Here is a 21,223-nt window from a genome sequence, read left to right as displayed (position 1 = left end):
AACATAGCTGGTCGTATGGCTGTACGGTAAAATTTTCCTTTCAATTTATTGGGAATCTTACGATCACATAAAACTCCCGTGGCACATCTCCACTTCAACCATCCGGCTTTAATTCTATGACTAACATCCTCCTCACATCCCCCATCTACTCGAAGGACTGAGCCTAGATATTTAAAGTGATCACTTTGGGGCAGTATCACTCCATTCAAACTAACTCCTTCCCTATCACCAGTTTGGCCTTCACTAAACTTGCAATGCATGTATTCTGTCTTCGTTCTACTTAACTTAAAACCCTTTGACTCTAGAGTACTTCTCCAAAATTCTAGTTTTCTATTGACTCCTTCTCGTGTCTCATCTATCAGAACAATATCATCCGCAAACATCATGCACCAAGGAATACTCTCTTGTATATGTTTCGTCAGTTCATCTAAAACTAATGTAAAAATGTAAGGGCTTATGGCTGATCCTTGGTGTAATCCAATTGAGATCGGAAAATCTCGTGTCCCCTCCCACTGTGTTCACAAGCTTGAAATGTGGATAAGCAAACGAAATTCAATCAATGATTCCCGCCAACTCCAAGTGGTCCAGGGTTCAATAACTCAAGCCAAAATAATTTCGTGCAACAGTGGTTGAGTGTATACGCTCATCATAGTTGTAACAATCCCTCAGCGTGACATTCAGTCATCTCCACCTTGCTAAGCTGTTTAACGAATGGAGTTAAACCACTACCCATAGTCGAAGTCACTGCAACACTAGCTTCCACTCCCTTCGAATCTCGTTAAGCTCCCCCAACATATGGTTTAATATTTCAAATCATCCAATAAAAGTTCTTTTAGTATCTAATTGAACTGAGAGCAATTGCTTCTCAAAAGCACAGGCAAAATTCAAGGCAATAATTAAATTCGGAGGATTCTACAACTCTACTTCCAACCGAATATTATCAGATAGCCCAGCAGTGAAAAGGTCAATTTATTGATCAGTGCGAACAAAAGTTACCCTTGTTGACTGAAATTGCTGTTATCCTTCCACCGACTCTGTTTGCTTCAAGTTCACCGATTCTCTCAAAGGATTGTTGCTCACATGGGGCCCAAATCGCAGGTTGCAATAATCTTTAAACGCTTGCCATTGCAACCCTATCTCTTTTTGTTCAGGTCTGTAATACCATAGTTGAGCCTCACCCATCATGTGCAAAGTAGCTAGATTGATTTTATTCGCCCTCTTTACTACGTTGATTATGGAAGAACTGTTCACAACAGTTAAGCCACCCGAGCGAATCATGGGAACCATCAAATTAAGGAAAGTCGAGCCTGTTATACCTAGGTACCACATGCCCTTCCGTCTGCTCATTAGCTTACTAGCCAAAATTTTGGTTCTAGTTCACTCCCTTTTTGAAAGTTAGAACCAGCTATGATAGTAGCTAAGCCAAGTTGTTGAATTGAGACTCAGATTTTTGCATGAAAGAGTTCAGCTTCTCTTCTAAATTCACTGGTTCACCCCATAGTTACCTAATTCACTGCAAGCCCCACACACCCCGCGCCCCTCTCTCTCTCTCTCTCCCAACCTTGAGCTAGTACTCACATCCCAGAACGCAATACTCTGACATTCCAAAACGCTTGGGCACATGTCCTAGTTCACTAACAAGATGAAAAAGAAGTAGTAGTGATAGACAACAACGATACAAAATGGAAAAGAAAGAAGGGCATGCAGCAGCTATGCAAAAGAAGAAGAAGGGGCAAATGAAAAGATGTTGGCTTGGACACTTATGGAATGGGTTATAACTTTATGGGCCTTAGATTTTTTTTTTTTTTTATCTGTTTTAATAGATTATGTGGTAGAAAAATCTTGATTTTTGAAGACATGAAATAAATATTTTTATTAATTTATTAATAAAAATATGATATCTTTTAGAAAATATAAATATTGTTAATTTTAATTATATTTTAAATATTTTATTAAAAGTTAAATAATGTGTATATTATGTTAAAAAATTATCATACTAATTAATTTTTAATTTTTTTATAAACATTATATTAAATAAAATTAAAAAATAAATAATTCTATATAAATATAATTTATATACTGAATAAATATAATTTGACAAACCGCGAAGCAAATTAATGCACCAATTAAGTCTACCCCTAAAGTACCTTATATTTCATTAATTCTTGTACTGCATACCGCGTACCCAATACCCATACCATGACTTAGGAATACAGCGTATTAGGTAACTAAGGTTCACCCATGACAACCAACTCTGATACCAAGTTATGTGCACTTGAATAGGATCTCATCACAGGACAATGACCTAGAAATCTACCTCAAGTACTTGGACTTTCCCTGATTCACGTTCCTGCTTTCTTAAAGAAACCTATTGTGAAGAATTAATTGAGTGCTCGTTGAGAGAGAATCCTCCAATCTCATAAGAACACTTTTGTATAGAAATTTTGCTTATTTTATTAATGATAAGCTCCACCTTTTTAAAGCAAGCTTACAAAATTTCAAAAGAACAAGTCTTCCTACAATTAAGAGGATTACATCATAACTACTACAATTCAAAATTTAAAAAATTGAAAACCGAAATAAAAGCTTCAAAATGATAATGTTGCAGCTGGATCCTTTGATGTTCGAAACCAACAAATTGAAATGGATTATTCGCATTTTCAAATAGCTAAATATGCAACATTATCTGCTGCCATCCACAACAGATAAGTACATGTACGCTTACCTATACGAAGAGCAATGGAAAAATCTAGGTTAGACTGAGGATCATGAGAGGACTAGATCTTCCAACAAAGAAGCTGGTAGAGGATCTGAGTCAAGAGTCTCTAATCTCCTAGAATAGACATGAACAATGGGAGGACAAACAGGTACATGGCTGGTGGAGCTGGAGGATTCTAAAGACTGGACAACTATTGGACAATGTAAACCAAGAGATCATCTAATTCTCCCTAATTTTCATAAGTAGATGATGGAGGAAAGAATAGAGTAGACTAAAAAAAAAAAAGTAACATTTGCATATACAAGATAACGACTAAGAGTTAGAGAAAAATATCAGTACACTTTTTAACGCCAGGAATATACAAGGAAGACACATTTAAGAGATTTAGGATCCAATTTAGTGACCTGTGGACCCCAAATATCATAATGGACTAACTCCAAAGGTGACTGAAGCCCGTTTATTGACTCTAGGAACTAAATGCAGACAATGATGTTTTGCAAATTAACATGACTCACATTCCAAAACTAACAATGAGTGAAACCAAGGATACAATTTTTTAAAAAGTAGATAATTAAGGATGTCCTAATTAACAATAAATTTCAAAAGGAGTTAAGACATTAGAAAAGACAAGAGACCTTGGCACCTATTTGTCAAGAATATAGAGACCTCCAGACTCATGACCTCTGCCAATAATGCATTTCTTCGTAAGATCCTTTAAGAGACAATGGTCAAGAAAAAATGACATACAACAATTCAAGTCTTGAGTGCGTTTACCAATCGAAACTAAATTGAAAACAAACTCAGGTAGACTTAACACAGACAACAAAAAGATTGATATGCCAAAATGACATTAAAGGGCATTGTAGAAGAATGAAAAGTAGAAAAGAAACTTGGATTACCTGCCATATGATTCGTAGCACTAGAATCAATGACCAATTTGAATGATGAGGAAACAGAACACATAGAGGAGTTACCTGAACCGGCAATAACACTAATAGAAGGATAGTGGACCTTAAGATGCCTGATATCGATGAAATTGGGCATATTCATCTGCAAATACTATGATAGTCTTACTTTCTGCCATTGTCTTTGGGGCAATAATTCATTGGGCTACACAGGAGAACAACACAAAAGAGAGACCAAAAATCTCCTCAAAACAGTTGTTGTAGTAAATTCAACAACTTTAAACAGGCCATAGTAGATCCGAAATACCTAGACAATAATCCAAAATCTCCTCAAAACTATTCCTCTAAACAATGCCGTGAACAGTAGCATGAATGGTAATATTAATAGTACCCAAAAGCCCTAATAAATGGAGTGCTCAAATACCATGTTATGAATGTATTTTATGTGCTTTTCACAAAAACGAATTGGTACAAATATATATACAAGTGATTAAAGATTCCTAATCTAATTAGGAATAGGAAACCAAATCCCTAAAATTATGCCTATACTTATCTATATAGGAAATACATAATAATTAGGAATCTATAGTTGACTTTCCTTAACAATAATTATTGATCAAAGCGTATATCAAAACAAAACAAATGGGACTACTTGTAGTAAAACAGTTGTTATAAGGTTAAATAGACCATTGACCACCAAAAGGAGCCATGTCAAGTTGAATCACCACAAAAAGGACTTTCCAAGAGATACTACTTGGAGCAATACAAAATATGAAAAAGGAAAGAGGGCCACTTGAAGGTAGGTGCAAAGGACACTAAATTTGAAAGCATAGCGGTTCATCACAATCCCAAAGACTAAAAAGCTTGACTTCCCTCATTCTCTAATCAAGTGACTTTTAACGTATTGATAAAGATTCACTAGAGAATCGGACAAAGCTTTCCAATTTTTCAATTTATAGCTTAATTTATCATCTACTTATTTAGTTTAGATGATTTATCAATGGCAAAAGGTTCATAAAGCAAAAGAAACTTGTAACTATGACACTCTGTAAGTCATGCACATATGCAATGCTAGATTGTTGCAGGAAGTTATAGAGACAAATGTACGTATTATATCCATCCATGCTTAGTGAAAATTTGAACAAAGTATGGCAGATTTATGCAGGAAAAATTACAAGATGAAAGATTAATGTTCTTTGGATGTGATAAATTCCTAGTACATTTTGTGGGTTTATCATGTCAACATAGCCTATTATAATGAATTCACCTATAAAATCTATGCTCATGCAACATAGCTATAGTGAAACACAACTCAACTATTTCCAAGAATTTGTCTGCTTGTCAGCTTTTTAACATGTGTGTCAGCAAAATTGGATACAACAATAACCAATGACCAAGCATAGATATAGTCTTCTGCAAGATCATGAGCTGGATCTTGTTGGCACCTTCAGTGAAGTTGTAGAGAAAAGTTACCCCACAATTATATGTTTTCACTCGCTATAATGTGAGTTCATGAAGTTTCTTATACTATAAAGTTCACAATTCTGGCTTTCACACGGCAATTTACTAGAGACTTATTCTAGAACATTTTTTTAAACATCTTAGGACAATTCATTCGCATAGATGTGCAAATACAGAGTTATACATATGAAGCAAGATAGCACTTGGATACAAAGATTGGTTGAGTAAATGAATCACTTGCTTTTGTTTTCTTTGTGGACAGAAAGGTCAATAATGTTCTCCCGTAATGCAGTGTATTTCTTAGTTTTTACAAGATTTCCACTTAATTTCTAAGGCTATGTTTAATTGTGAAAAACAAGCATTACTTCCTAGAAAATGTTCCAAGAAAACTGGAAATTGAAATTTGTTATTTGGATGCAAAACTGGACCATTTTGCATTGAATTTCCACTCATCATTCACATGCATTCTTCATTCAACAACAAAATAAGGAAAGAAATATTAATAGACAAATAAAACAATAAAAGTCAACAATTGGCAAAAAGCAACCAGGAAGTAACAACTTAAAAACAGAGATTGTGCAGATGATCACAATATGCTTCAAAACAATGCTAGAGGATGTAACAATTTGAACCCCTAATTGTCCTGTGCTGCAAACAAGGTATGGCACTTCTGCAGATTAAGGTCTAAGGGGAAAAACTTGAATTGGACAAAATGCTAAAACAGTGGCAACTTTAACCAATATTCATGGTCTTAACAATGATACAAATTTTCATTTGAAATCTACCCCTTGTCAAGATATTAAGATGCAAGGTAATAATTCCCATTCAAGATTTCAAATTGTTTATTACCTTTCTCTCATCTAAAGTAACTCTTTGCATTGATACAAAACAGTTATGAGGATGGAAGGGAAGGCTAAAATTGAGGACAAAAAAAAAGAATCAAACACATTCATTGCTTATAACACATCACAAAATTAGCACACATATAAATCAGTTAATAGAAGATAAACTTTATTACATCAATTCTTTACCTTAAGTCTTTGAAATACAGTCAGACATTTCTCTGCATTGCCAATCATGGTGTAGCCATCCATCATGGTGTGATATATGTCAATAGGAGCATCTATACCTTCTTCTTCCATCTCCCTCACCAAAGCTTCAGCTTTATCCATATTACATGTTTGACTGTAATTGCCAAACAAGAAATGATGTTATTAGGAAATGCACCTCATAATAACAGACACTAATGGAGTATGGAAAGCTCATTGTGCACATTGAAGCTGAGTAATCTTTCAAATTGACATTGCACCAGTGTCTCAAGACTTGCATTGACATTGCAAGAAACCTCAGCTGCTAACTAAACACTACTAGCAGTTAAAATTGGTTAAAATTGAAATAAAAATTAATGTTTTATTAGTAATTGAAATATAAAGATAATTTTTATTATTTTCCTTCCTCACCCTCTCTCCCTCTTCTTTGACCCCTTCCTTCTCTCTCCACTCAAGTCACCTCTCTCTCTCTCTCTCTCTCTCTCTCTCTCTCTCTCTCCCCCCACCATTAGTGTCTCTCTAACCATAAAGCTTCCAAATTCAGTCACTATCACTACCACTACCAAGGGGTGATTTTTAGTCCAAGGTGAGAGAAAACAGAAACCACCACTACCAATCCCTAATATCTCCCTCCCCCTCTACCTCAATTGCTTGGTTTGCATCTAATTTCTCCAGCTCAATTTACAATGGAAAAGTAGCTTTGAATGACTGGTCTACCTTTGGAATTGGCATCAATTCCATGAAGAAAACAACTTGGAGGTAACTTCTTACCAAGCAATTGCTCAAGCCATGTTATGTCTTTTGAATCATTATAGAGTTTATCTTCTTGCCTCATGTCTTTGCAATCCCCAGGGTTCAATAGCCAGGCATTCTAATTTATTTAGGCTATAGTTTCACTTTTGCATTATAATTAACTTTTGATGAGATCAACCTTTGAGCTCCTAAATGCATGAATGTGTCAAAAATTTTAAGGAGAAGAAAAGAGGGTGGGGCAGCAAGAGATTTGTTAAGAGAGAAAATGAAACCAAAATTTAGATAATTTAGTTCGGTTTATCGGTTTTCAATTAAATTATTAAAAAAAAAGTTATTTCAATCAGTAAAACATATAATATTTTATTTCAATTTTGACTAACTTTGGTCAACTGGATATAATTGTAAAGAAGTTCTAAAATTGGGCCAAATTTGGCAAAATGGATATGATTGAAAAAACACAAAAAGGTTTGGCTTGTTTTGGTCATTTAAAAAAAAAAAAATCTTGTCCAAACATTGGCAGGAAGCATTATAGAACAGTAAGGAAATCTTACAATTATTTAAATAAGGAATTTATCTTCAATAAACTTAATTGCTTATCACTATTGTTAGTGAATTATAAAAAAGCACATCACTAATGACAAGAAATATTTTTGTAGATTTGAACTTGTTCTAAATACTAACCACTGAGAATAAATTATGTTCCCATAAATGATTGTATTCATATTTGAAAGTCTCTCTTTGGCCTCCTTAAACCAGTGATCTGCAGCTCTTCAACAACATGAAATGGTATTAGCTCACAGAGGAATTCTCATAACTTAACAAAAACAATGAAGAGAGCATATGCACTTAGGAATTCTCATCACTGCCAAAAGAAATAATAATAATAATAATAATAATAATAATAATAATAATAATAATAACAAAATCTGATCTGAAGATGTACTAGGCATTTATCCAGTTGTACATCAAAGCAAAACAAATGCAGTAAAGAAATGCACACAGGAGGCACAATGCTTCAGCGAAGATGAAGCATTCAGTTTTTTTTATTACTGCAAAGTGATTTCCCTCCTGGGTTCAAATTGTTAAGTGATTTCATTCAAGCACTACTCTCAGATCACACAAGAAAGAAGTCCCATTCAAGATAGATATTCAATTCCTTTTACAAGGAGAATTTTAAAGTTAAATAAAAAAAAAAATAAAGAATACTAAGGCTTTAGTTTGTCTATAGTGCATTTGAATTTTGCTGTAAGCATAGTTTGGGCTAACATACATTCTCATTGTCCACACATTTCAGTAATTTTCATATCATACCAAAAGATAATTTGATTTCAAAAGAAGCAAATACCAGCCAAGAATTTAGATAAGGTGAACTGTGCATACAGAATCTCAAAATGCTTAAATAAGAATTGACTGCGCGTGTCAAGGATAGGAACATATCAAAGCAAAAGCTCAAAACCATGCTGAAAGGAAACAAGTAAACTACCAGAACATCCTCGAGCTACTTAAGAAAACACTTTTAAATGCAAATTATCAAACAAGTACATTCTAAAAAAATAGGCAATTTTATTCTTACTGAGCATCGCCGATTTTGGCAAATCCCCCCACAATTATGCTATAAGTCACCAAACTCATTTCAATTCCCTCTTCTTTCATTTTCCTAACACAAGACAATGCTTCTTCCATGTCTCTACCAACTGCATAAGCGTGAATAAGGCTGCATGAAATGAATCACTTTAATGCTGAGAGAAAGAAATTCAGAAGTGCATAAAACCTAACATTAAGATGAAAAATTTCACAGTAGAACTAATTAAATCTGACAAATAACTCAGAAAGGTCACTCAAATACATTGCCAAATCAGAAATAACAATGACAAAAGCATTGATTATGTACAACCTGGTAATTCAAAAAATTATGCAATCTCATTGCACAAAAAATGCTTATTGTTACTCGGGTAAAACAATTTTTTAAGGATCACAGCCCAGAACATAATATCTGAGCAGACATATTACCCAATTAAATGTGTTGACCACAACTTGGACAAGTAGTCGGTAGCTCAACAGCAGAAGAAAATCAGTAGTTTAGTTAGCTCTTAAATCAGACAAGGTAGACTAAAAAATGTTTTATCAAAAATTCACCTTGTGTAGACATGTGATGTTGGCTCTATTCCCCTTGCTCTCATGCTCTCAAATGTTTGCCGAGCACGATGCATATCCCCTCGCCTTGCATAATAGCTCACCATCAATCCATACTCCCTTCTGGAAGGCTAATCATTAAAATTAAAAATAATAATAATAATAGAGAAAAAAAAAACTCACAAAAAATTGATAGAAAAACAGATATTATAACTTTTATAAAACTAAAATGCAACAACTGAGCAACTTTTCACATACCTTACTAGCGTAAGTAAAAAAAACTTATTGGTAAATAATTCAACGTGACTCACTAAAGCATAGGTTAAAAAATTTATTGCTATTTAGAGCATAGAAACACATATCATCATCAATAGTAAGTGATGAGAACTGGTAGAACTCTAACCAAAGTCATCATCCTAAGCACACGCTAAATAATCCAAACACCCACCTTTAATTGCGGACAGACTCCAATTCAAATTAGAAGATTATCAGCAAACAATGTATATCTAAACAACAACAACTAAGTCTTGACCCCAAACTTGTTGGGGTTGACTACATGCATTTTTTTTGCCATTTAGCTCTTCTGGACATCAAGTCCGCAAAACAATGTTTATCAAAAAAAAGGTACAATAAAAAAAGAAAAAAAAAAAAGCAGAACAATGTACATAAAAATCTCAACAAATTTTATCTAATGCCAGCAGAAGACTTCATTTCAAAATTGACTCAGCACATATGTCATAGATGTACAGCGATGCCCAGTCCCTTCCACTAAAATCCCAGCAAGACCTATCTGTTTTTTCAATGAAATTCAACACTGTTAGACATAGAAAATCACAATCTCAGCTTAAAGCATGCATTTTACAGCAGTTTAGTTCTAAATCAATCATCACACTTGCCATCAAATTCAAGTTTCATCAAATGAAGTATGAACCCAATTTCAGTTTGCCACAAAAAATAAATAAATAAATAAATAAATAATCTGTGCATTAATTAATCTCTCTAAAGCCAAAAACACACGACGACCTCTCAAAACTCTAACTTTCAGATCTCAAGCGGTTAGTTCTTTCTTAACTCACGCACATTTCTTTTCCTCATTGTTGTAACTACAATTTTCTAGCATATTAAATATAACTATATATTAATTATAATTTTAACTGGAGAATCTAGCAAACTATTCCCTCCTTCGTCTAAGCTGGGGTGAAAAGAATCCTTAAAGCTTCCTCACAGTCAATTTTATTTCTCCTTTTCTCTCCTTGAAAGAATGGCATCAAAGAGGCTCATTACTTCACCAGGGATATTACTGGTACCCCCTTAGAGGATTAAAGATAAGATACATTCTAGGACCTCCCAGTTCTATATTTTTAACTAAAAAACAAATAAAAACTCAAACAACGAATAACAAAATTTTCATTCTTTCTTTCGCATCATGGCCAATATACAACCAATCCAACTATCACATCTAATTCTACCTTTTTAATTCTCTCGAAAGCACTAACAACCGCCTGCCAATTCTCTGGCTGCGTCTCCAGAACCCTCCGAAACGCCTTTCTGTACCCCTCTCTTTCTTCATGCCACCTGGACCTATAATCATCCCCATCCTCCCCTTGCACCCACCGCCTTCTTTCCTCCGCTTTAGCCTTCAATCTTCTCCCATCGTCCAATTTCACAGTAAGAACCCTTCCATGGAACTCCATTCCATCAAACTCCTCAGCTTTCATGGCAGACTTTGCTGCTGTTGGACCATCATAGATAATAAACCCAAACCCAGCATTCCTTTCGGTTTCATTGTGTCCTCTGATCAAGATTACGTTTTTTATGGGACCAAACTGGCGAAAGAACTCGCATATTTCACGCTTCTTTATCCAGTTGGGTAAGTTCCCAACAAAAATCTTTCCCTCTTGGCGGAATTCAGTTTTGCCGGATTCGTTTTCTCGGCCTTTGGTTTTCGGCAGGGGAGAAGGAGGAACAGAAGCAACAGCAGATGGAGGAGGAGGAGGGGAGAGCTTGCTAGATAGACGGAGTTTGGTGGAGAGAATGTCAGGATTGGTGGTGGAGCAGGTGCTGCTGCTCCTGCTGGTACCTGGTGGAGGTGGGGAAGGGACATGAGAAGGATTGAGAAAGGATTTGAGTGGGTTGTTGGGGTTTTTATGAGTAGGGTTAGGAGTAATAGTGGAAGGAGTGTTGGTAGAATTGAGGGACTTGGGACGGCGGAGGGAGGATGAGTTGTCGCACTCCGATGGTGGTGGTGGTGGTGGTGGTGGTGGGTTGAGAGAAAAAGAGATGGACGTGGTGGCGATGGAGTGGCGTTTTCTATTAGTGGAGGAGAGAGCGGGGTAGGCAAAGATGCGTGGGGTGGCGGAGAGCGAAAAAATATCCATTATTATCCGTTGAAAATTGCAAAGAGAAACTGAAGAGGAGCAGCATGATCGACCTTTGTTTTCTGCAAAGCCAATGTTTGGTTCGACTCGATATTTTTCTCACTTCACTAATATTTATTGTTTTGAAATATTGTAATTATTCAATAATTTGTTATTCCTTCATTTTATTCTTAAATGCGCAAAATTATTTTAAAATTATATATTATATTATTACAATATAATATTTAACATATTTTTATTATTTATATTACTCTTAATATTTATAATTACTCATATTTTATAACATGGGTTATGTTCATTATTTATATTCATAATTTAATTTTTTATATATAAATTTAAAAAAAATTACTAATTAATTAATAAATTTTAAAATATTATGAAAACTTTTGTTTATTTTCTTAATAATCAGTATAAAAAATCATAACAAAATATAATAAATATTATTAAAATAATTATTATAATATAAGCAATTTCATATGATCCATCCTAAAATTTTAAGATAAAAATTTAATTAAATTAAGCATTAATATATTTATTTTATAATTTTACATACGAATAAAGTAATAAAAAGATAATGTTAAGTAATAAATATGCGTCTCTCAACGAAAATAACTTGGATCAATGAATAGCAGATCATAGGCTGTAAATATTTTTAAAATTCTTCAACTTGAATGACTCTGCGAGATAATTCATAAGTCTAGTTTTTTTTTTAGCCTGCGTGTATTGTATGTATAAATTTATATTTGATGATATAGAGAAATAATTTTAACACATACCTTTCAATAAAAGAGCAGAAAACTCATGATGAAACTAAATTACCGAATGAAAATCAGTCTTAGATACTTGACTTGAGAAAGTTGTGAAGCGAATTACAAATATATTATATAAGACTTAAAAAAATGAAAAAATAAAAAATAAACACTCAAAACGCAAACTTAGCAAACTGACTAAGAAATACTACAAAGAAATAATTACCGTCTTGATAGTAAATGCATGCGTTGGAAATAAATAGCAAAAAATGAAAAATAAAAGTACAAGCTTTGAAAACTTTGATATAATCACAAGTTTTGAGAACTTTATTATGCCTTTGCAGTTTTGCTTAATTATAATGAGCAATCGGATTTATTTTTATATAAGAAGGAGCCGTATCAAATATATTCCTATTTTAACAACACTACGAAGAATGTACTATGAAATTTGCAATTATATTTATGTAAAATTCTAATAAAGTTAATTAGGAAGAATTATTATATTATATATTTAGATTTTAGATATTATAGAATAATATTTTTTTTATTATTGTTAAATTATTATTATATTATTTGAGTGAAATTAAAATTTTTAATTTTGTAAATAATATTATAATTTTCCTCATTGATTATCTTTGCTTCTTCATAGTTAAAATGTGATCGGTGAAGTGAATCTTTCCAGACAATATTACTATAATTTTATGCGAATATAGTTTTAGACTTCTGTTAGTATTATAATGCTATTATAAAAATTTAAAGATAATATTTTTTTTCTTTTGCACAATTTTTTTAATTAAAATAGAATTAATTGTAATCTCAATGTAAACATTGATAATAAGTTTTTTTAGACTATTAACAATATTTTTTATTTTTAATTTATTCATTTATTTTTTAGTTAATTACTTTTTATAAAATTTTATTTTTTAATTAAAGTTAAGTATAATTAATATTAAGAATTTTAAATTTATATGAATTTTAAAATTAAGTTAAATTTATACAAATTTTAAAATTAATTTAAATAATAAAAATATAATTATAAATAATTCAAGAAGGAGAGGCATTTTTGGCAAAACAAATGTCTCCCCTCCTCCTACCTTCATGCATTTTATATAGTATAGATGAACTTAAATTTAATAAAAAATTTTTATTGAAATAACTAAATACGTAGGAGCATATATGATACACTTGAAATGTATAGATGTTTTTAAGCACATTTATATTCTAAATCATAGTATTTAGGCAAGTATTTTCATGCATAGTAATTGATTTCATTAGTTTTCATAAATTATGTTACCACGCCCTTAATTCCATGTTTTCTGCATTATTTCAAGTGTTTGGGTGAAGCTCCAAAGGATGGGAGTGCAAAGGAAAGCTTGGAGAGGTAAAAAGACAAAGAATTGCTGCTGATACAAAGTAAACGGGTCATGTAAACTGTAACACCCTCCCGGTAGCAACTCCGTACATTCTACTGTTCCGGTGACCGGTGTCGGTCCGGACAGCTAGAACGTCCGGAAAAATATTTAAACTAAAGTGAGGGACCATAATTAACTCAAATATTAATAAGAAAAATTTGATAAAAATTTTAGAAATAAAATACAACCGAGTTAAATGAGCCGGTGCCCAAGCGATGGGTAACCAGAGGGAAGTTGCGGTTCTCGCAACGAGGAGCCCTAGACCCGGGGGAAAAATTATAAAATAATTTTGGGACTCCAGAGAAGGGTTATTGAGGTTCCCATGGCATTAGAATGCCAAGAAAATACCTAGAAAAATTTTTCAATCGGTACAGACAATTTTGACCCGTTAAGCCAAACGGAGGGCATTTTGGTCATTTCGCCTTTAGAGGTGATTTTTGGCCGACTTGTCCAGTTAAGTAAATAATTATTATGACATAAAATATGAATTAATATTGATAAAAAATTAATTGAAAGTGAGTAGAGAAGAAGAGAAAAGAAAATACAATAAAATGCCAATTATGACATATTATGATGTCATTTAAAATTGTCCACCAATCACAATTAAGTAACCATCAAATTAACTAATAAAAAGAGTCAAAAGAGACCAAAGAATTAAAAAGCAAACAGCAGCCCTTCTTCTCCTTCAAAACCGTTTTTCACCTCCTCCCTCACTCCTCCATTAACAAACTTTCTAAAGCTTTAATTTCCATGCTTTCCTCACCCCAAAACCCTAAGTCCCTTCACTAAAAACTTGTCTCTACCTCTTGGGAAGTGTTTGGCAGCATAGAAAGGGAAAGAAAGTGAAGATTAACTTGGGAAAATTCTGCCCTATTCAAGGTTAGTGCATTAGATACTTAAAACTCTTTATTTTTTTTGATTTGTAACTTGAATTGAGTAAGAATTGTAACTAAAATGAACAAGAATTATGTGTATACATACTATGAATTTTCGGCAGCCCTTGTGAAGGAATTATTTTGATTGTTTTGATGGACTTAGAGTGAACTAGAGCTTATGTTTAAAGTATATACATATACATATACAAAGAATGAAAGAGTTGAATAAGGAATTTGTGAAAACTCATATGGGAATTAGGGTTTTGAGAAGTGAAAAATTGACTTGGCTTAGGAAATTGTTAGAGAACATTTTAATGGTCAATTAGTGACCATTTTAGGTAAGTTGACCACAATTTGGACTGAAAAATAGTATGGCAAAGTGAATGTGTAGGCTGCCCTAGGGCCAGACGGGGTGATCAAATTTCAGTCCACTTGGACTGCCATAACTTGGGTTGTGTTGGTTCAATTGGTGTTTGGCCAATTGGACATGAAACTAGGATCATAATGGCACATTTTTGCTGAAGAAACCATGCCCAAAAGACCAAAGCAAGAGGACCAAAAGTTGGCCCCCATCCGGACACCGTGCAACTAATTCTGCAGAATAACCAAATGAACAGTAACTGTTCATTTGGCCATAACTCACTGTAGATTTGGTCAATTGACCTGAAATTTTTACAGCAACAAGTTAAGACATAGACAAACAACTTTCATGAAGAAACCTACCCCAAATTATGGCCAGAACCAATTCAAAAATGCAATCACAGTCACTGTTCATGTTACTGTAGATATGGTCAATTCTGCAGATTGGCAATCCGGCCAGCTGTGGTTTTTGGACCATATCTGGAGCTACAAAACTCCAAATGGAGTGATTCAAAAAAGGAAATTCAACTAGACAAAATAAGGAACAACTTTTATGTTTACCAATTCCTCAAATTTCCACTGTAACAGTTCCTAATGGAACAGTAAAGTTATGGTACAAAATCTGAAAAATCTGCTCCTTTGGTTTAATGCTTAGAAATGGTATTAACGCTTAATGCCAACAAGTTTTAAATACAAAATGTGGTATGTTGGGAGTGCCAAAGTCAATGTACATATTTTCTATCCAAAAGTCAATATTTTTGTTGACCAATGAGGTGAATAGTAACACCAAAACATGAAATTCACAAATTGAAGAATTTAAAAGTTTCAAATGCCCTAGTATACCTAACAAGATTGGTTTGGATAGTTTGGCATGCCAATAGGGTTCAGTTAGCAGTACTGCACATGGCAATATGCCATTCTGTGATTTTATGGCTTTTAGCCATTCTGACCTTGTATTGAGCTTTGGCCTTGTGCCTGATGTTATCACAGCTTGTTAGTTTGTTGCCTGCCGGAGATGCATATGTGACCGATGGTGTGACGGCCCGAGGTACTAGGTACCCAGTGCCAGTTTACCCGTTTATCCAGTCCAGTCATCTAGTGTAGGTTACTTGGGCAACCCAATGAATGAGGGTGAACAAAGTTAATGAAATGATGGATATAGAAATACCAAACAAACAAATCATATACATTCTATACATATTTATTTTTTGCTATTTTCTTTTATTATATTATTGCACCACTAAGCATTATTGCTTAGCGCGTTGCTTTTGCCACGCGTAGGTACTGGAGATACAGATCGTGAGCCCAGTAGACCGCAGACTGGGTGAGTCCATCCTGCAGTTCTACACAGTGTCCGTGTCACCTCAACTTCTGCAGTACATTGGTAGAACACTAGGCGTCATTTTGATATTTTGTAGCTAATTTTTACTTCCTCATATGTATTTGAACTTATGTAATGTATTTTGATGTTCATGTAAATAATGAAAGTTATGGTTATGAATGCAAAATTTGAGCATTTATTTATTGTTGTATATGAGCATTATGAGAAATGGATGTTTGAGAAATGAAAAGGTTGTTGAGAACCGAAATTGAAAATTGTTGAGATTTTGGATATTGGAGTTTGAGATGATTGAATACAAATATTGGAAGTGTTTTTAACAGGTTCCGAAGAACTGTTTTCTCTATTTTTAGCCGGTACTCTGCCGGATTTTCTTTAAAATTTTTAGAACCTCAAATAAATGACAATTTCGGTAAATGGCTTAAATAAATTATATTTCACAAATTATATTTAAAAGCATGATAAAAATTAAATAAGGCATATTAGAGTGTGCCGGTACACCGTGTGACATTGCTTACTCGTGTATACTGTACACGGGTAAGGGGTGTCACATAAACCAAGCCTCAGACCCGTGTAACTCTCTTCCAGAAGAAAGCCAAGAGAATCGATGAGAAACACAAGCACACGGGTCGTATAAGTAGACCTGTGTAATCTGCAGGGACTCATGTAAGTCTCTATCGGGCGCAAGCTTGAAGAACCTTATGGGAACAACAGTGCACGGCTTGTGTAATCAGGCCCGTGTAGTTGGCACAAACCCGTGTAACTTTCTATGCCAAAACAAGACCACGCGATTCTCCTCCAGTAAGTTACACAGCCCTACTTTGCGGGACTCGTGTAGTGACACACGGGCCATGTACTATGCTGCAGCCTGTTTACTGACTCGAATTCCCCTCCTGTTTTCTGATTTGAACGAGACTCCTAAAGCCTTTTGGACTCAAAATGACCTAACCCTAGAGCAACTAATATAAATAGAAAAGAAAACATCAGGAAGCAAGGTCGGTCACTGTCATCGGGACTGCTACTGAAGGTTGCTGTTGTCGGACTCTACATTAGTACCAAAAGAAGTTTTCCAACTGAAGCTCCACAAGATCAAAGCTGCAAACTCTCTTTGGTTCCTTTGTTTCATCTCCTTAGATAGATTTTTATTATTTTATTTCTTCTGCATAACTCTCTTTTTATTGTTTTTACTTTTTATCATGACATTTGCTGAACTCACCATGAGTGAGTAGTTTTCTTATTCTGGATTTGGGAGAGTAGCTCTTGTAATTATTATTATGGATGAATACTGAGTTTTATTTATTGGATTTGAGATTCGTTTCTTGATTTAATTTCTTGTGATCTTAATGCATGCTATGTGTTGGTACCCACTTAGTTATGATTGTAGATGTTAATTAAAGGACTGAAAGATAAAGATTAATATTAGAAAATCAAGATCTTAAACCTAGAAATTCTAACCTAGACATAGGCTGATACCTTTGTAGAACCTAAAAATTAGTCAAAGGTCTTAAAGGATTTTAATTAATTTGATCACCACGAAAGTAGGGTTCGAGTTAATTAGAATACACCCTAGATGCCTTGAGAGAGGATTTAGGATAACTTATGACTGATTTCCATCAAGGAAAACGATCCTTAATTCAGTAAATAAATGAGATAACATCCCTAGTAAGATTCAAGTGTGAAATCTTAATTCCAGAATTGCTTCAAATAAATCATTTCATTTTAAGTTTACCATTTTAGTGTTTAAAGTTAACAAACTTCATTCTATAAGTATTCGATAGCCTAGACAGTCAAGATTTTTGTGTAGATTGGTACTGGCTAAACAAATTTCCTCGTGGGAACGATACTCTACTTATCACTTTATTACTTTTTAGCGATACGTGCACTTTACAGTGATTGCAAAATAGCGAAACAAGTTTTTAGCGTTGTTGCCAGGGATTTTTTTGTTTTAGTAATATCAAGCGATAGGCGATTTAGCTGATTTAGGCAATTATATTTATTATTTAATTTTATTTTACTGGTTGTATTTCTTTTCTTTTCTCTCAGGTGCCCGTTCTGGTATATGACCAGAGCAAAGCTAGAAGAAATTTTGGACTATGATCCAGAAATAGACAGAACTCTGAAAGCCATCAGGAGGAAAAGGAAACATCAAAAGCACGATCAAGGAGATCCTAAAATCCCAACCATGGCCGATAATAATGACAAACCAAGACTCTTAAGAGATTACGGAGCTCCATCTATCCAAGGATTTCAGCCCAGTGTCACTAGACCCACAGTGGAAGTCAACAACTTTGAATTAAAACCAGCATGGCTCTAAATGATTCAACAAACCCAGTTAGCAGGTTCACCAACAGAGGACCCACACTATCACCTCCAGTGCTTTCTTGTCCTATGTGATACATTCAAGATGAATGGAGTGTCTAATCAAGCAATAAGACTCAGAGCATTCCCATTCTCCCTTCGGGACAGAGCAAGGAAGTGGTTACTTTCTCAACCGGCTGGAACATTCACTACCTGGGAAAACCACTCTCAAGCTTTTCTAGCAAGGTATTTTCCTCCTGCAAAGACTGCAAAGCTGAGGCTTTAGCTCAACACCTTTAGACAAAAGGAAGGAGAGTCACTCTATGACGCATGGGAAAGATATAAAGACCTGCAGAGGGATTGTCCACACCATGGCATAGAAGATTGGCTATTGGTGCAAAATTTCTATAATGGATTACTAGCCTCTACAAAGAGCACAGTTGATTCAGTTGCAGAGGGTGATCTAATGGAGAAAATAGTGCCACAAGCACTTGAACTTCTAGAAAGGGTTGCATACCATAATTATGAGTGGTCAAATGAAAGAGGAAATGCAAGAAGAACTACAGGGGTCCTAGAAGTAGATGCCCTAAGCATGATAAATGCCCAGTTTGATCAGCTCACAAAGAAACTTGAAAGAATGCAAGCCAACGCAGTTGGTACAAATAGTCAACATAAGGACAGCTATGAAGGAGGATACATGAATTCAAAATACAGCAATTTCAATGAACCTATAGAACAGATGAACTATGTGTGTCACACCCTACCCCTCTGTAAGGCATAACATGATCCCGTAGTATACCTAATGAATTACCAACTCCGTCTACTGATAACCCATTAAATACACTACAAGGGATTTTAAAACTTCTCTTACTTCTTTTTACAGTGGTGAGCACTATTTACAGGTGTTAAAAATTTTTTTGAACTGAAGTGAAATAGCTAACACATTTGAATTATTAGTAATTTCTGTAAAAATTTTGGCAGAGTGCCATTTGTATTTTGAATAAAACAGTTCTTCAAAAACCTATAAAAAGCACTTCAAATATATTTCTCAATCTCAAACTCCAACATTTAATCAACACAATATGTTTCTCAACATTTGTCAACTCAAATCCACAATAATTTTTCAGTGTTTTCAAAGGCTGAGATAAAAGAAATATATCACAATATTTACAAACTAAAATAATTTATAATTTATTTTACAACTTCAATGTACAATTTTAATTTACAACTGCTCAAAACCAAGAATACTATATACATACATTGGACATACATTACAATACAAAATGTAAAATATGGTATACTCAATATACCCGATGATCTCTCAGTGTAGTGCTAGCAGCCTAGTCTGCTGCCCTGTCCGTCTGTCTACCTGTGATAGCAATGAAAAACTATCGCTGAGCCATTGTCTCAGTGGTGCACAACATTAACCAAATATAACTTTAAATCACAAATCATAAGTCATGTAAATAGTGGATAATTAAAACCATAATTAAATTCAAAGACAGTGAATATCATAAAGAATTTAAACTCAATTTCACAATATCATAATAAATATCAATAAATCACACACACAGCTTAATCATATTCCAAAGTCCAATTCATCCCAAAAGCCGATGGCTAGTGAGGAATTCAATTCATCCCAAAAGCCGATGGCTAGTGAGGAATAACATAGCTAGCTAGCAATAATATGAGTACTCATTCTATTCGTTCTCAATAGACACACACCTCAACACTTCAGCCAGAGAGGGAATTCAATTTATCCCACTAGACAAGCTAGCGAGGAATTCAATTAATATACATGATAGCTGTGGTTTCAAACCATTTACAATGCTTTTCAATCAATAAGTATCCATCAAATATCATTTAAACAATTTCTCACAATTTAAAACAATAATATACAAATAGTCATAATTTATTTCAATTGAAAAATTCAAAAGAAATAACTGTTGTGCACAAACCTCTGATAACTGTCTCTTGGCCCTGACTCAGTGTTTCCTTCCCTTTCCCTGAGTCTTTGCTAACTGAAACACACAATTTGAAGTGTTTCAGTACTCATTTAAACTGTCTCTAAGAATAAAGCTTAATAATTAACTTATTGAATTCTATTATTTCCTTAGTCAATCTAAGATGTTGACCCTCAATGCACTCTAGGTGAATTAGGTTTTAATGTTACCAATGTGTCATATTTAATAGCCTTTTAGTGTTGGTATATGTTACCCAATTCATTTTCATGTATATTGCATTTTATTGTAATTTGTCGGATTCTGGTATACTAATTTGACCTAGCCGGATGACCTAGTTCCCTCTGTTTTCGGGTTTCGGTCAAAACTACAAACTTGTAGGTCTATGTCTTATTGCACGCGGGGCAAAATTTCAGGTCATTCTGAGTTATGTAGACCAAGTTATGGTCAATTTACCAATGCTGGATAAAATGTACCAAAATGGTAGCTTTAGGTCATTTTTAGATCACTTTTGATTCAGCCAGTTTTTGGACCTGAATTTGTACAAGCTATTTGGCTTGGTTCTGGCCATTTTTGGGCTTTAGTGTCTTCATAAGAGTTGTAGATATATGTCTAAACTATTCATAGTAAAAATTTCAGGTCAATTGGACCTGTTTTGAGTGAGTTATGGCCAAAACACTAACTGCTGCCCAAATGGTCAATTTTCAGGCTTTCAATGCACTAATCCGGATTTGGTCATTTTTCAAGTCACCTTCTAAGCAGAATTTTGGTAAGCTTCCTTCATGAAAGTTGGCACATTTTGTGCCTCGTTTTACCTTCAATTGGTCTCAT

The 21,223-nt window shown here is 34.1% G+C and overlaps 1 protein-coding gene and 1 non-coding gene across 3 annotated transcripts in view; both read right to left on the bottom strand.

Moving 5' to 3' along the window:
* The window catches only part of LOC110657269 (pentatricopeptide repeat-containing protein At5g04810, chloroplastic), a 46,067-nt gene extending 34,553 nt beyond the window's left edge, over nt 1–11,514 (bottom strand). The window contains exons 1-5 of one of the 2 annotated variants that reach the window (XM_058151579.1): nt 10,490–11,514; nt 9,024–9,151; nt 8,461–8,601; nt 7,569–7,655; nt 6,117–6,270 (exon numbers count right to left, since the gene is read on the bottom strand). In XM_058151579.1, coding sequence (XP_058007562.1) covers nt 6,117–6,270; nt 7,569–7,655; nt 8,461–8,601; nt 9,024–9,151; nt 10,490–11,398 — 1,419 coding nt within the window. In that variant the 5' untranslated portion in view covers nt 11,399–11,514. The remainder of the gene's footprint in view (nt 1–6,116; nt 6,271–7,568; nt 7,656–8,460; nt 8,602–9,023; nt 9,152–10,489) is intronic. The other variant, XM_021814425.2, reaches the window with a different exon arrangement.
* Nucleotides 11,515–18,702: 7,188 nt separating this feature from the next.
* Nucleotides 18,703–18,809, bottom strand: LOC131182730 (small nucleolar RNA R71). Its single transcript, XR_009150990.1, has one exon. It is a non-coding gene; the product is annotated as a small nucleolar RNA R71 (small nucleolar RNA).
* Between the last annotated feature and the right edge of the window lie 2,414 nt (nt 18,810–21,223).

Source organism: Hevea brasiliensis, chromosome 8, assembly GCF_030052815.1.
Source record: "Hevea brasiliensis isolate MT/VB/25A 57/8 chromosome 8, ASM3005281v1, whole genome shotgun sequence".
Lineage (NCBI taxonomy): Eukaryota > Viridiplantae > Streptophyta > Magnoliopsida > Malpighiales > Euphorbiaceae > Hevea > Hevea brasiliensis.
The sequence above is the reverse complement of the archived record's forward strand: the minus strand, read 5'-3'. Positions and strand labels throughout refer to the sequence as shown.